The sequence below is a fragment of the Grus americana genome, chromosome 3, assembly GCF_028858705.1.
Source record: "Grus americana isolate bGruAme1 chromosome 3, bGruAme1.mat, whole genome shotgun sequence".
In the NCBI taxonomy this organism is placed as follows: domain Eukaryota; kingdom Metazoa; phylum Chordata; class Aves; order Gruiformes; family Gruidae; genus Grus; species Grus americana.
In genome coordinates this window covers 7,121,298-7,136,516 of record NC_072854.1, presented here as the reverse complement: position 1 = coordinate 7,136,516, position 15,219 = coordinate 7,121,298, and the positions used below count along the sequence as shown (strand labels likewise).

Sequence of the window (15,219 nt, the reverse complement as noted above, 5' to 3'; positions counted from 1 at the left end):
CCTGAAGAGCTGTTCCTGAAAACTTCTCCTTTTGAAGAAATACTCCACAAAGTATTTTCACTAGACATGAATAGGTCAAACAGTCTCTCTGACAACAAAATATGGCCCTCTCTGGAAACTCTTTCCAGGTCATCTCCACGTGACTTACAGCCACCACTTCACTGAAGAGTGGCTATAAGGACAAAACACTGTATGGATGCTCTGGCAAGCTCAGAAACACCTCCTGACGCCCAGAGAAGTAAATACCTGCATTTTTTCTCTATTGACATTCTCTGATAACAGCAGGGAAATCTTCTTTAGCAATTCCACTATATCAGCGATGTTTCCTGGAATGGCCGGTGAAGAGAGGATATCTGGGATGATGCATGAAAAGTCAGCTTGGCAGTTACTATTCCCATGGTCATCAGCACCAAAATATTTCGCTCCATCTCCAGGCTTCCCATGCACGGGCTTTCCTTTGCCTACAAAAGGAAGGTGTCCTCCAGCAACACTCACATGTCCTCCAGAGCTTGGAAGGAGTTCACGTTCAGAAATCCTCTGGAGGCAGGAAAATAAATTTGAGAAAATTAATGAACAGAATGAAAACGAAGCTACAGCTACAACCAGGCAAGAGGTACAGTCCTGGGGTGTGCAATGAATGTGCCGGATGGCCTGAAACCAAGGGCCAAAGCTCACCTGAGAAGAATGTCTTGCTAGTACAACACACATGAAGGAACAAGCAAGAACTAAATGCAGTGCCTTATTCTTGAAGTGACTTGAATACAGTTCTTTATTTTGTACTTGGGGAGAATTTACCATGAATCATCTGATTATTACAGATATTGGTGTTGCTCTTTTCTCAGGTTCATCCTAGTGTATCGTTGTCTTGGTTTAGATCCGCATGAGGAACATTAGCCAAGTGATCAAGGCAACTTCATTTCGGAATTATGTTTCCACAAAGGAATTTCCCAAATTTATTTCCCATCACTTGATTAACATGAAGTCAACGTCTGTTATCAAATTAATCTGTGTTTTAGGATCCCACCTTCTTCTCTTTACTCAAGACTGAAAGTGTGTTGAAGGAGGAGCTGTCTTTGCAAGAAATTACGAGCATAGGCCAAAGTAGATCCGTAACGGTTACTTCACCTGAAAAAGCGACTGAACATCCAGGTTTGCACAGGCGTCTGTCAACATTTGCCACTTTCTGTCTTCACAGACAAATCTTGTCTCCCCGTGGAAAGAGTGAAAACAAGGCTGGATACAAATAGCTCCGTTATCTTTGCAGGGAATGAGATTTATACAGCCATCTGAAAAACAAAGCAAGCAGATATTATTACAAGGTGCAAGACAGCATACCATGGTCCATGAGGTATCAGGGTTCTAAAGTATCGATAACATCTCAGAAAGAATTAACAAAGACACAAAGCTATTCACTGTACCTTGCTGATTACCAGTCTTTGATTCCTTACTGAGACCCTGAAAAATAAGAAGTGGATCGTTAAAATAAATAAGTAAAAGATGACTCCATGGCACAAACTAGAAAGCTGATTTCAAGGGCAAAATAGTCCTTTTGAGGTCCAGAAGTCTTTTCAAGGTCCAGAATACAGAGCTTATGGCCCCTTGCTTATACAGGTAAATTTAGAACTCTCTACTAACAGTTTGTCTCTATATATTAAGACTTCAGTTGCACCCTTCCACTGAAGTGACATACTGAGCTAGTGGTCAGGATCACACATGCCTCCAGCAGTTCTTCCTGTCAAAAAGCCCACGTCAGGCTTAAGGTCTCCAGTATTTCTCACGTTGATGAGAACATGTGACTTGTTAATGAGAACATGCGATCTATATGACTTTTGCCATAGGATAGACAGGCTGAGAGAGTGGGGTTTGTTCAGCCTGGAGAAGAGAAGGCTCCGGGGAGACCCTATAGCAGCCTTCCAGTACCTAAAGGGGCTACAGGAAAGCTGGAGAGGGGCTGTTTACAAGGGCATGGAGTGATAGGGCAAGGGGCAATGGCCCCTTAAGCTGAAGGAGGGGAGATTTAGATACAAAGAAAAAATTGTTCACGATGAGGGTGCTGAGGCCCTGGCACAGGTTTCCCAGAGAAGCTGTGGCTGCCCCTGGCTCCCTGGAAGTGTTCAAGTCCAGGTTGGATGGGGCTTTGGGCACCACGGTCTAGTGACACCTACCCTGAGAGCGGTGCGTGGTGCGGCTGGGAAGAAGTGCACAGCCCAAAGGAGCAGGCAGTGGGCTACTCTCACATCCATGGCCTCGCATTTACTGCTTTCCTCCTGGAAAAAATGTATGTTAAAGAAGTTTACACTTCTGTTTTCACTTTTGAACACTGTCCGGTTGCTAGTAAGAAAGCAGCTAAACCTGGGTTTGCAAGGTGATTTTCAGACATTTATCATTTATTAAGTTTCTTACTGGGAAAGATTTGTGAACCTTTTCTTAAAAAAAAAAAAAAAATCTGTCCAACACTGGAAGTTACTGCATTAATAATGTGCAAGGTGGAGAACGTACTAAAGCAGTTCAGCCTGTGGGTCGCTTTTAAAGAGATTTAAGCCAACCTTGTCTCCTCTGGGTTTAACACTGCTACTCTCTCTCCTCAGACGGTTCCTGACGAGACCTGCCACGTGAGGGAGGAAACTCGGGCCCTCGGGGCTCGGGTATCAAAATCTGAGAAACAAGGACCAGACTGAAGTAAAGTGTTATTTGCTTTGCAGAAGCATTCAGACCTCTGCTCCCTCCATGAAGTTTCCCATGGTCCTTGGTAAAAGCTCAGCATCCTGGGGATGCAACTTGTTACTGGCATATTTACTGGATAAAAATAATCTGGTAAAGGGAATGAAGGAAAAAATAATGTGTTACGTCAAATCTGATTATTAGATGCTATACGTGTCCAAGGCAAAAGCAACAGTTGCTGTTGGATTCAAAAGAATTGAGACACTGATCTTCTATCACTGGATGTATATGTTGATTTAAGCCACGTACTAAAAAAAAAAAAAATAAAATGCATAAAATCGGTGCGCTAAAACACTAAAGCACATAACAAATGCAAAGTGGCAGAGCAGGACGATGGCTGGATTTCAGGAGATGCAGGCATGAAAAAGCTCATCAAATCACCATGCCTTGATAGGAGCCACCCAATATCCCTCTGATACACACTGATCAGGACAGAGGATGCTGAGACAGAAGGGGTCCTGCACTGACGGAGCAGAAATGTGTTTTATTATCCAGGAAACTCCAAGCCCTCACCATCCGACAGCATCAAAGGGCCAGGCACACAGCTGGCTGCCCCTTTCATCTCTGGCATTTCTTCCCCCTACTGTATTTTGAGATCCGTAGGTTTATTGCTGAATTATGAAAAGATCATAAAGGGAAGAGCTAGATTGACGCACTGAATTTCTAAGCTAGCTCTAAAGGAGAACCTCGCGCCAGCCTCTTGAATTCGACCGGTATTAGTAAGAGCATTTTCTGGGTTTAAAGTTAGCAAACATTAGCTCTCCCAAAGAAATAAAATGGAGAAGCAGCAGCGAACCAAAAGACTCGGATCAATATTGCCGAAGAACGGGAGGTGGCTGGGAAACACCTACAGGTTTGAGGCGGAGGGTTGTGCCGAATTCTTTTCCGATTTCTGCAGTCATGAAATGTTTATTGTGTGCTCGTAGCTCTAATTCCATTTCACAGCTGGGAAGCCTTGAGCTCATCATGTTTCATCATTAATTCGTATTCACTTTGCATGTAATCACTGATGTAACTCCACCTAGGGCTGTTACCTTTAAGCGAGGTAGAAATCTGGGACAGCTCCGGGTACGTAAGGCTCACCGAGACACCGGCCCACGTTCCCAGCGAAACACTGATCTTGCTCAGTTGCATTGCTTGACTCATCACGGAAACCACCCAGCCTCACCGCTGCAAGAACGTGCCGAGGTAACTACCACGCAGCAACAGAAACTCAGGGCAAAGCAAGTAATACAGCAGCAAGTCACTGTCGCTTTAGGGAAAAACCATGGATATACTGACATAAGGCCACGTGAAAGCATGTACAGCTATTCCTCTTCCTCCAAAATATCCAATTATGGTACGTTAGACAGAGGATGATAAATATCTCATCACAAACTATCTACTGCCATTAATGCCTCCCTTTTTAAGCAGCTGGAAACACGTTACTCCTCTCTTCCAGAGGTTTCTGCTCCATCAGGACGCAGGCACACGAGCAGCTGAGTTGTCAAAACCCTCTCACATGGGAGGGACTTTCTAGCAAGAGGACGCTGCCATACCTTCAGGTATCTCCCACCCAACTCAGGAGGTTGTCACCAGCTGCTGATCCTCCTCCTCCAGCTCATTTCATTGGGTCACAGCACCCCAGGAGAAGCAAAGCCCTAGACAGGAGGGAAAGAGGAGTGAGCGGCTAGATAGTGGTTACCGAGAGGAAACAGCCTCTTAAAACAGTAAAAAAAGGTGAACTGATGATGTATTTAAAAAGTAATCCATACTTTGGCTACTGCATCACAGCCTTAAATTCAAAGCCCTTACTCTGCGACTTCTGTTGGTTTAAAAATCAGCGTGTTTTGTAAAACTCCTTCCTCTACCCCAAGCACTTTCTTGCTTTTAATTTCCGGCAGGATGCACGGCAAGGCAGCCTGGCCCCGCGCGGTCACAGCTACCAGAGGGCTCAGCCCAAGCAGCGACCACTACGGGAACGACGTACAGCCCCAGGCTGGTGGAGCCAAGGTCTCTGGCCAAAGGGTTCTCCATCGCCTGGGGTCACAGCTTTCCTCTCTCCACTACTCCAGAAGACAAACTATCAGTTAAAAGTTTATGGGGAAAGGTATCCTGCACAAAAATTACAAGCACACACTGTACAAAAAAAGAATTTACACTGGGCTTGCCATAATTAGCTAGACAAATATATTTCCTCAAACACTCCCTGCAATCTTGCACTGGTAAGTATTTAACAGTTTTTAAAAAAACCACATTAAATCCTTTGTTACAGAGCCTAATTTATTATTTTTAGGGCTTGAATGGCTACGTGGCTAGCTTAAAACCCAGACGGTTCATGAACCACCATAATGGACCACTTGCCACTGTTACACGGCGAGTTATGAAGGCTGCAGCAGGAGCCTTAACAGTCTTCAACATGGTCACCTGAGGATAAAAATTAAAGCTCCTACACAAAATCCTGACTACTATTAGTTGTATTTTTAAAGGGCTCACACTTGGAAAATGTGAATTAAGAAAAGCAAGTTTGGAGAGTGATCTTTACAGTAACTTTAGCTGTAAGAAAATTTCAGATTTTCTTAAATGTGACAACACTGATTAGAGACCAATTACAAAACTACAAGCAAAAAGATGAGAGGATAATTAAGATATTTAATTATTTCCCCAGGTGTAAGGAGAACATAAAACTGAGGCAATAAGTGCAAAGTAAATACAGCCTAAGCAGGTAGGTGCATTTTAGACTATGAATGAACCAATTTCACAGACCACTGATAATTTTCAAGCAGTCCTGGCAAAACGTTGTTTTGTGAGAGCACTCACCGTCTTCAGGAACCTGGGTTCTGCTGTAAGCCAAAGTTACAGAGTCAGATCCTCAAGATATCACAGGCGAGCGTCTAACCATTCATCTGCTGCCATTGCGCCCCGATGTCACTCTTACAGTCTCACCCAGCTTTGCTTGGGTGCTCCGATTCATTTAGTTTTCCCATGAAGAAATAACCCCGGGCATCAGCCTGCTTCTTTTCTTGTCCGACTGGATTAACATTGAGGAACCTGCAGATGATGATATAGGTATTGCACTGCAAAATGACAAAACAAGTTACAAACACGCCCACAAAACTGCCAGATGGCCACCTTTGCCAGGAGTCCACAGAGATGAATCACGCCTGCCTGGTTTGTACCCTTCCTCCTCGTGGAGGAGACATCTTCTGCTCTTCTGTATTTAACAGATCTTCCAGACTTTAAAGACACCCCCCCCCCCCCCAAAAAAAAAAAAACCAACCCAGGATGAAAACCCTGGTCAAGTTAATGCATTATCCTTCATAGATCAAAGATGCCACTACTGACAATGTCTTCTGCAGCTGAAAAGCTCAATGAGCAAGTATTTCTCTTTTCTTTATGGGCTGCACCCAGCGTGAGGTGAGATTGCCTGCTGAACCTTGTGCTGCCACCAGCGTTGGCTCTTTTAATACCAGCTCACCTCCATTCCTCCTTTTCTGAGCATTTCCAGTGGCCAGTAAATTACAGCACGTAGTTTATCAGAACAGAAGAGCAATTCCTAATGCTTCGTCTACTCACAGAGCTGCTTTGGAAGAACTTCAGTCGCTATATTTTTTCCCCACAGTCCCGCAAAGCGTTTGTCATGAGCTTATAGGGTTTCCTGAAGTAATGTTGTTTTGTCTGCTACCACAACTTCAGTCAGTCCTGAGCCACAAAGTAGGTCTCCAGTTTTAGCCTAAAGGTAGCTGTTATTTACTGTTCTGTTCTGACATCGCCAGCCTTGCATCTCACATCGGTACCAAGTAGGAACTAAGCCAAGCACAATTAGACACAGACAACACAACCCGCCTGGGAAGGTTAAATGACTTGCTCTCGATACAGAGAGATGAATTAAATGGTGGCACCTTCGCAACCCTTTAAATCAGAAGGGCAAAGGACCAGATCACGTCAAAGAACAGACACTAAAGACTTTTTTCCTTAGGCACCCGGAGTTCTGCTTCTACACAGCCCCAACCCCACCCCAAACCACTGCTAGGATGGCGAGACTGGACACCCCTCGATTCTCAAACACCTCCTCAGCCTAAGCAATAGTCCTCCAAAGGACGCAAAGGCTGGCATACTTCGGCACATGGACACACACACGTGCTTCTCCCAGAAGGAAGAGGTGGGATCTGCCCTTCCCGGGGCTTAAAAAGATATTGAAACCATGCCTTCCAAGCAGCAAGGAGGGTACTCCAAACCCTGAACCCAGTAAAACCAATCTCACACTCTACAAGCTGGTCGAGGGTGTTTGCATTCCTCAAGCTGGGAGGTACGTGCCTCGGCACCCACAGGGGAGCGGTTCGTCTTTCAGCTCTTGCAAAATCCAATTACCAAGAGCAGCTGCTCTGAGAAAGCAAACTGTCAGCCGTCAGGAACATCTCAGAGAACTTTAATAGCAGCCAAAAGTAAGGCAGCTGTGAAAACTTGTTTTTGCCATTTCCTTTGGAAAGAGTTAACAGACTTCTGCTCATTTATGACTTTTAAATAAATACTTTATATTCATTAAAGTTCGCACTTTGCTAAACTACTCAAAGCTAAACCTTTCACTACATTAAAAGTTTCTCATCAGAACTTCTTTCCCCTAAAGCAGTATTAATGAAAAATGTTTTATTTAAACAGTCACCATGAAGATAAAACCATAAATAGACCTGTAATTTGTATGTTTCAAAAACTGTACTTTGTATGCAAACAAAAGCTTTTTAGAGAATGTTATGAAAATGGAAGGAAACCACTGTGGTTTAAAAATGCCCTTCTGCTTTTCTGTTCTTTGTTTGCCTTTTAAACATATCACACACTCAGTCTTCAGTTCTTCACTATATATTTAAGAAGTGATTCCAACATGCATCCATCCATGTTACTGAGTGGCAACAGGGATCTTAAATAAATAACAATAATTAAAAAAAAATGCTCTGAAGGTCAGTTCAACATGGACCAACAGGGGAAAAAAAGGGGGGGGGGGAAATAAAGAAATACTGAGAAGTTAAGATTCCCAATGACACTTGCAAAGAAAAACAGTAAGCTTTCCACCTGTTTGGATCCCAAGCCATCCTGACAGTCAGGAACCAGACCATCCCAGTGAGTAAATTAAAACCTGAAGCCTCCCATGGGGGACTACATGAATAATAATACACTGTGGTCACATCTCGCCGAACTCCTCCTGCAAAGAATTTAATGGTATACAAAACATTCCTGAACAGAACTGAGCAGACATTCAACAGGTTTTTAAACTTCTTTTATTTGTTGAGTTTGGATAGCATGCATCATTTTACAGCACCGGTAAACAAGTCAGTGAAGCATACTGCTTTTAGGAACTTGTACTGTGGAATGTCTTCAAAACCATTACCCTCTCCCCCTCCACTCTAGTACGTAACACTAGCTGAAGAGAAGACAGACATATATCAGGGCAACTTCCTTATGGCTAAAAATACTCATAGCAGCGACTTTTAAAGGAGGGTTTTATTAAATCAAGTCATTGCACTTGGGTCATTTATTGCTACAGCGAACAAAGGCCATTAAAATAACGAACACTTTTCATTTGTAGTTTTAGCTGATTGTCTTGTTCTGTTTGTCTGCTACGCGCTTACATGCAGACACAATTTCTGTTGAGCAATCCATTCCAAGATTTGTTTCATGCTCTAATCACAGTGAGGAGCTTGTATAACAAAATTGGCTATTCCGTTAGGCTCAATTCCTGCTTTTCATCATCTGACTTAGAGATACGAATTCTAAGCAAGAGTTTATTGTCTGACAAGAATTACTGTTACAATTATTCCTCAGTATAAAGATCTGGCTCAAATCTTCATCTGTGATGCATCTAGGCAATTAAAAGTTAAAAGCATTAATATTGAATCAGCCTATTAGCAATCCGATGAGCAAATATTAACTTATACCTGCAAAGTAGATTAAATTTTATGCACAATTTAAATCAGCAACTGACAAACATCCTCCAGTTGACTTTTTGATGTTTGTATTTTATGATGCATCAACTGTGGAAAACGTATACTTTCAAGAAGTAACACTTCCATGTCACTTGCTCAAGTGACATATTAAATAATTACTATATTTACGACTATTCCCATGAATAGAAACTTAATTACTTCTCTTACTGGTGAAGTTGCCAAACTATGTTTGCATTTTTTTGTCATTTAAATTCTAGTAGACCAAAAGGAGATAAGGTGATTACTAACACAAGTAATGCGTTTGACTGGCTTTCTAAAGCCATGTGCTTTTTAATTCTTTAATCAAATGAACACAGCAATAAATATAAATATCTCCCATCACTTTGCATATTATTTGTATATTATTCTGGTGCACTGTGTTGAGCTCAGGGGTTAAAGATAATGGCAATCCACAAGATTTCAACTGTTTCCCACAAAACATGAAAAATGCTGTCTTGGAAATCAGCACAACGCTGACAAACTAACCGTTCCAATCACTCATTAAAATACAAAGATGTTATTAAATTTAGAGGTACACAATATACTGATAAAGTTTATGGCATAAATATATAAATATTGAGACCTTTTGAGAGTATCAAAGTTCCAAAGGGATTTATTTGGAGACATATTATAAACAAAACCTGACCGTTGTAAAAACAGATCAAGATGCATATTTAACCGCTAGAAAGACTGATGACTTCAGTTTGGATACACAGAAGCACAGACGATGTAACTGAAGGTTCACTTTTTTCATGCTGTATGCTGGAACGATTTAGGCACAACAGGTTGAGTTAAGACTAGATTTTAGCCTTGTTTCTGTATTACTTGCATTTTATGGTTTTAAAAGTTAATTTTGTCATAACTACGTGATTCGGTCCCAAATCCCTTTTTAATCCAATAGTGCAAGTGACAAAGTGTTCTGCTAAACTACTCGGATTAGATCACTCGTTCTTATTACAATGCATAGGAGTTTCACCTGCTTCATTGCATTAACAAATTCCTATCTCATTACTCAACTTATAAACAGCGTATTATTAATATTCTCACTGCAGACAGGCACAACAGCATAACCCTGGGTAAGACTGCCAAAATTATACAAATATCATATACTCCCTTTTGCGTGTAGGGGAAAAGTAGTGACTACAATTACGATACAATTATTCCATCCCTCCCAATAGACTATTTTATAGATTAGTTGTAAAGATAGATCAACCTATTTATAGTATAGATCTCTTTAAAAATTAAGCTACAGATATTCAATAAAAATCTATTAAGAATTCCCTCTCCTTTCTATACAGATTCAGTAGTATTTTCAAGCAAACCAAAAAATAAGGTCTGCAATTCCAGCACAGTAAGAAATAAGGCCTCTTTTATATTGGCAAAAAAATTACACCATTATTCTTTTTTGTCTTCTCTCTCTGAATAAAAGACTATATTCCCTTTTTTTTTTTTTACTATGCTTTTTTTTCTTTAAGACTGTAGAACACCAGCATCCATTATTATGAAATAAGAGTCAGTTCTCCTTGTTGTGTTCAACTTTGAATTCCTGGCAAGTTAAAAACATTGAGTCCATAGCTGTCTCATGTAGACATCACTGCTTTCTTCAATTTTTCTATTTCAAGCTGGAAAATAGACATTTTGAAAAGAAAGAGTCAGTATTAAAGTAGCAATAATCTAAAGTCGTCAGAGCTTTCACCAAAATTATTAGATTTCTATTTCAAAGACACCTAAGTAAATAAAATCGTAACATAGAAGCATTTGACAGCTCCTTATTAATAGCTGATTTTATATCGCTATGTTGCTAAACAAACAAGAATTTTAAATCATTAAAAGTTTCCTTATAGTTCTGGTACATCTTAGTGGAGAAATTCACTTGGAATAAAGCAGTCAAAGCCGGGTTGTGGGATCACTTGACACGTCCCCGTGTAACACTGCATCATCACCTCAAACTAACTTCCTAAAGCAGCCTTCATGCAAAATACCCTGCCGTGATTAATTTGTGTTTCTTCAAATAGATTTAGAGGCTACATGGAAGTTACCTCTTCTTCATCCCCAGCACATATTTAATGCAACTTCATTGATTGCCTTAGAGATGCATTAAAAAGAGGACTCAACATAAGTTCTCAAGTTTCAGAAGTAGCTTTGTAGTCAATAAGAAATACTATTGCATAAATAAAATGCCCTTTTGCACCAGGCTGAAATAATTTTCTACAATGAGCACATCTGATTAACTACTCAATGGCATCATATTGTAACACAGGTAGCCTTCTTCATCAATAAATTGAGAGAAATAGTGTTCATTCATAAGGAAATTTTTCAGATGCATTCTGTTCTTTCAGCAAATTATCCATTTAATATTCAAACAGTTCATCAAAACTTTAGGCAAGTTTGCTTTTGCCCTGTTTTTCTTTTGATTACATGAAGTAAATTTGTCCTTCGAGTCTTACAAAAGCAAAGTATTAATATTCTCTCTTGGAACATGTCCAGTTGGATATATTTCTAGCAAACAGCAGAATCTAGCAACACTAAACTGAACTCACATACCAACACCCATATGTACTGTTAAAAATAATTTTGTAGATAAAGAAAGCTGAACTAAGATGAACTGTGAATCTTTTACATAGATCCAACTGCCCTGCGAGGCATCCGTTCAACCACACACTAACACAGCAATACAAAAAAGGTTGAGCACGTTCGTTAAGATTTTCCCGTGGCATCAAATTCCAGAACACTGCTTACATAGTTTTAAACTTCACCCCCACCTCAAATTGCTAATATTACCTCCAGATTACTTCGCAACAGCTTCTCTTCTTCCAGATCCTTCTTTAGTTTTTCCAGTTCTCTCCTAGTAGTAGTAAAGATATCAGAAATACAAGTTAGAGGGGGAGGGGGAAATTTCACGTTACTGAGAACAGGAAGTACAGGTCTTGTTTAAATTTTATAAGAGCAATTCGCATAACTGTCTGATGCTACACCTTACAAATAAAACTTACGTACAAACACATGCCCACTAGTGAACCAGTACTCCAATTTGGTGAACCACAAGCTTCCACCAATGCTCAACACTTCTTACCTATCACTACGCACCTACCCTTACCTTATAATCACAATTTTAAGTAGGCTACTTAAAAATTTGTACTCTTATTTTACTTGGAGAGTTGAATTTAAACCAAAATAACCCAGCAACTTCTACATAGAGAACAGAAATTCTTTAGAACAGCAAGTTCCTAAAACATGTTTTATTTCATAACCACGTTCAGGCAAGGAAGTGCTAAGAATTATCATCAAGTCACTGAAGAACTAGTTCATTAATCCCTAGAACTCATAATTTACTGGTTTGCTTTGGAGACCAACTGATCCTGATGCTTTATAAGCTTTCTAGAGGTCACTCTAAAAGCCGGTTTGGTTAGCACTGATCATCGTTTAAACAGTACCAAAACGAATGCCTGTGCTATAAAACTAAAACCAGAAAAGGTAAATTTCCTGCAGATTGGTCTTTACTACATTTACTCAAACACTAATTATTTTTTTCTTCTGCATCATTCTCCAAACACAACCCTACCTACATGCACACACATGATGGAGCCACCACAACCACCAATTTGAAAAGCACAGTAACATCTTTCCCTACTACCAGTCATGGCAATACTACAATTACTTGTGCACAATTACACAAGGCCAGTACAGGTACTTATGTTAAATACCACAAAAATTTCCTTGCAGTGAAAGTACTAACTGTTTAAGAAATATTTTCAAAAATCTGTAATGAACACAGGAGTGCAAAGTAGGAAGGAAAAAAAAAATATGTGTAAATTCCACAAGTACTCTGACATCAAATTTGTATCTATTTAGGACATCTAGTTGGATGAAAGAATGAAGTTCTGAATTAATATTAATGCAGAATAATTCTGTTTTGTTTTTTAAGTTTGGCATTAAAAACATTTGGAAGATGTCTATATATCACTTTGAAGATTGAGAAGGAAAATATTTACCCATGTTCTTTCTTCAGAGCGTCTACAAAACCCATCAAATCATTAATCTGAGTCCTGAGCTCTTCCACAGAAATTTTTTCATCATCCGTTTCTCCTTTCAGTTGGATGTCTCCAGGAAAAAAGTTGAGTAAAACAGAACTTGGTCTCTGAGATGAAGATGGAATTGGTGGACTCAATACAGATGACTGAAAAATACGTAACAACAGAAAGCTAAGAAATGAAAGATACTGAGCACTTACAGCATACAGGTTGCACTGTTACAGGAGCTACATCTGCACAAATTTCCTTAATTTTCTACCCAAAAGGTAAAAAACAATGTCCAGTTCAAATGGACTACTATAGTATATAAGACACAGTTATTTTATACAGGTCTTTATTAAGCATTTCCCTGAGGTTCCTGTAATCATTTAAAGTGCTTGCACTGCAGTTCTCTACACTTTACAAAAAAAAAGGGCATGGTGGTGGATTTAATGGCATCCATTGGTTCATTATAAACAATCTTTTGCACACCTTTCTGATCTGCTCAGTTGTTCTGTCTGTCAGAAGACTAAAGGCTGAGCAGATGCGAAGCTTATTTGGGAAATGATACCATAGTTTCATGCTACAAGATAGAATGGTTCTCCTCAGAACTGATGAACTTTATACTGAAGTATAAATGAACTTCATACTAAATGACATAGCTTACTTGCATTTACATAGAGTCATTTGCATTTAGGTGGTTGCATCAATCTAAACTGGAAACATGAGCAAGATGAACAGAACACCCAGCTGCCTGGTACTTCTCTAGCTCCTTGGTATCATACCTTTTTTGTTTCAACTGGCTTTGGTTTGGCACTTTCTTCTTCTTTCTGCACCTTCAAATTTTTTTCTGGACTCACATTTTGACTTGCCTGGTAAATCATTCATAAAAAATGAAAAGGTTTTCAGAATTTAAATAGATAGATTCATAAAGAACTGTCACATGTTTCTAAAGATGCAATAGAAAAAAGAAGGGCGGGGGGGGGGGCACGGAGACAAACCCAAACTTGACTTGCTAGACTGCCATAATTTTCTTTCCCTGCCAGTCAGAACTTTCCTTCCCCACAATACTCATTCAGCTGAATTTAAATCAAACACAGGAATCTTGGGCAGGATTTTCAAGCATCTCTGCAGTACTTAACAAAACAAGTCCTTGATGCTTTTGAGAGCCTGTAGGTGCTTCCGTGAAACACAAACATCAGTAGGCAGTAACTGCAGATGGTAACTGACATGACTGAACTACCCAACATCTGACGAGATAATTTGATTTCAAGGACTCTGCACCACGTGGCTCTCACGGTCTGATAATCTCATGTCTTAGCACATGAGATCACAAGTTCTGCATTACAGCAACATTAAATTCCAAATTTGTCGCGGCCAAAGACTGTATGTTGTTAGGCCTGTAAGGCACTAAAGACACTTTTCACGGTTGTGTGTATGCACAACACCTTTTTAATTATCAGTGATGCTAGAAGAGCTGAGTACTTGCTGCAGGAATACCCCACAGAGCAGACAGACTCCTTCAGCTGCAACACAGTCGCGCTGTTTCTCTTACATACGCTTCCCTCCTGGGAATGGATATTCCCATAGACAAAGTCTACAGGAACTGAACCTCTTTGGCCTGTTGCTCTCAGGTAAATGGTTCATCAGACTGTTTCACAGTGCGACCCTGTTTCCGGGGAAGTTACCTCTTGGTGCACTACTAGGGAAACACACAAAATATACTCACAGGACTACTGCTATTGAAACGTGAAGGCAGCCTCCTACCAGGCATCTTGGGTCGGTTTGCAGTAGGGTGCGATAGATTATCTGAGGTAGCTATTACATCATCAAAGCTTAACAGATCTAGAAAAAGATGAAAACACAGACCACCATCAAGACCAGAAGATTTTGCTGCATTCTTTTTTATCACTTTTTTCTTTAAGACAAAAAAAACCCCTCAGAATTCTTACTGTTTCAAAGATTTTCAGCATATAGAACACAGGAGCCATATGAAACAACTACATGACTTTGGCATATCTGGGAAATTAATTTTTTTCAAGGGGAAAATGTAAGAGTTAACTAGCATTTAAATTCAAGTTCTGAACAGAAGGAGTGCTATAGAACATGGCAGCATAACACAGACTTAACAAGTATCTGGAGAAAAATGTATTTATGATTGTTTTTTTTGAGAGGTGCCATATTCAAATATTTAAGAGAGCACATCTTCTTGTCACTAAACTTGCATGAAAAGCCAAGTTTAGTGACTAAGACAAAAATAAAAGCAACATGGTACAGTACAGGTCCACAGGTTGGTGAAAGTAAGTTAACCAGACATTAACTGCAAATATTTCTGTGCAAGGTAGTTTTTTCCTATGCAGTACTTTGTCTAATACATAATGTCATAAAGTCTGTAACACAACATTTCAAAACTCCATTCTCATTCTTTATTAAATCGTACAGATCTCTCTGCTGATTAGTCTCTTTATGCTGACAGCTCTAGGTAAACTCTCTCTTAGATCAGCAGAAATTCTTTACATCCTATGGGAAGA

The 15,219-nt window shown here is 40.0% G+C and overlaps 2 protein-coding genes across 3 annotated transcripts in view; both read right to left on the bottom strand.

Moving 5' to 3' along the window:
• The window catches only part of ADGRF4 (adhesion G protein-coupled receptor F4), a 36,899-nt gene extending 34,656 nt beyond the window's left edge, over positions 1-2,243 (bottom strand). The window contains exons 1-4 of the mRNA XM_054819097.1: positions 2,166-2,243; positions 1,419-1,455; positions 1,126-1,286; positions 247-537 (exon numbers count right to left, since the gene is read on the bottom strand). Coding sequence (XP_054675072.1) covers positions 247-537; positions 1,126-1,286; positions 1,419-1,455; positions 2,166-2,243 — 567 coding nt within the window. The remainder of the gene's footprint in view (positions 1-246; positions 538-1,125; positions 1,287-1,418; positions 1,456-2,165) is intronic.
• A 5,714-nt stretch (positions 2,244-7,957) lies between these two features.
• CD2AP (CD2 associated protein) overlaps positions 7,958-15,219 on the bottom strand; it is an 84,558-nt gene continuing 77,296 nt past the window's right edge. Inside the window, exons 14-18 of one of the 2 annotated variants that reach the window (XM_054821726.1) lie at positions 14,418-14,533; positions 13,474-13,560; positions 12,671-12,855; positions 11,460-11,523; positions 7,958-10,300 (exon numbers count right to left, since the gene is read on the bottom strand). In XM_054821726.1, coding sequence (XP_054677701.1) covers positions 10,259-10,300; positions 11,460-11,523; positions 12,671-12,855; positions 13,474-13,560; positions 14,418-14,533 — 494 coding nt within the window. In that variant the 3' untranslated portion in view covers positions 7,958-10,258. Of the gene's footprint in view, positions 10,301-11,459; positions 11,524-12,670; positions 12,858-13,473; positions 13,561-14,417; positions 14,534-15,219 lie in introns of those variants that run through there. The other variant, XR_008576534.1, reaches the window with a different exon arrangement.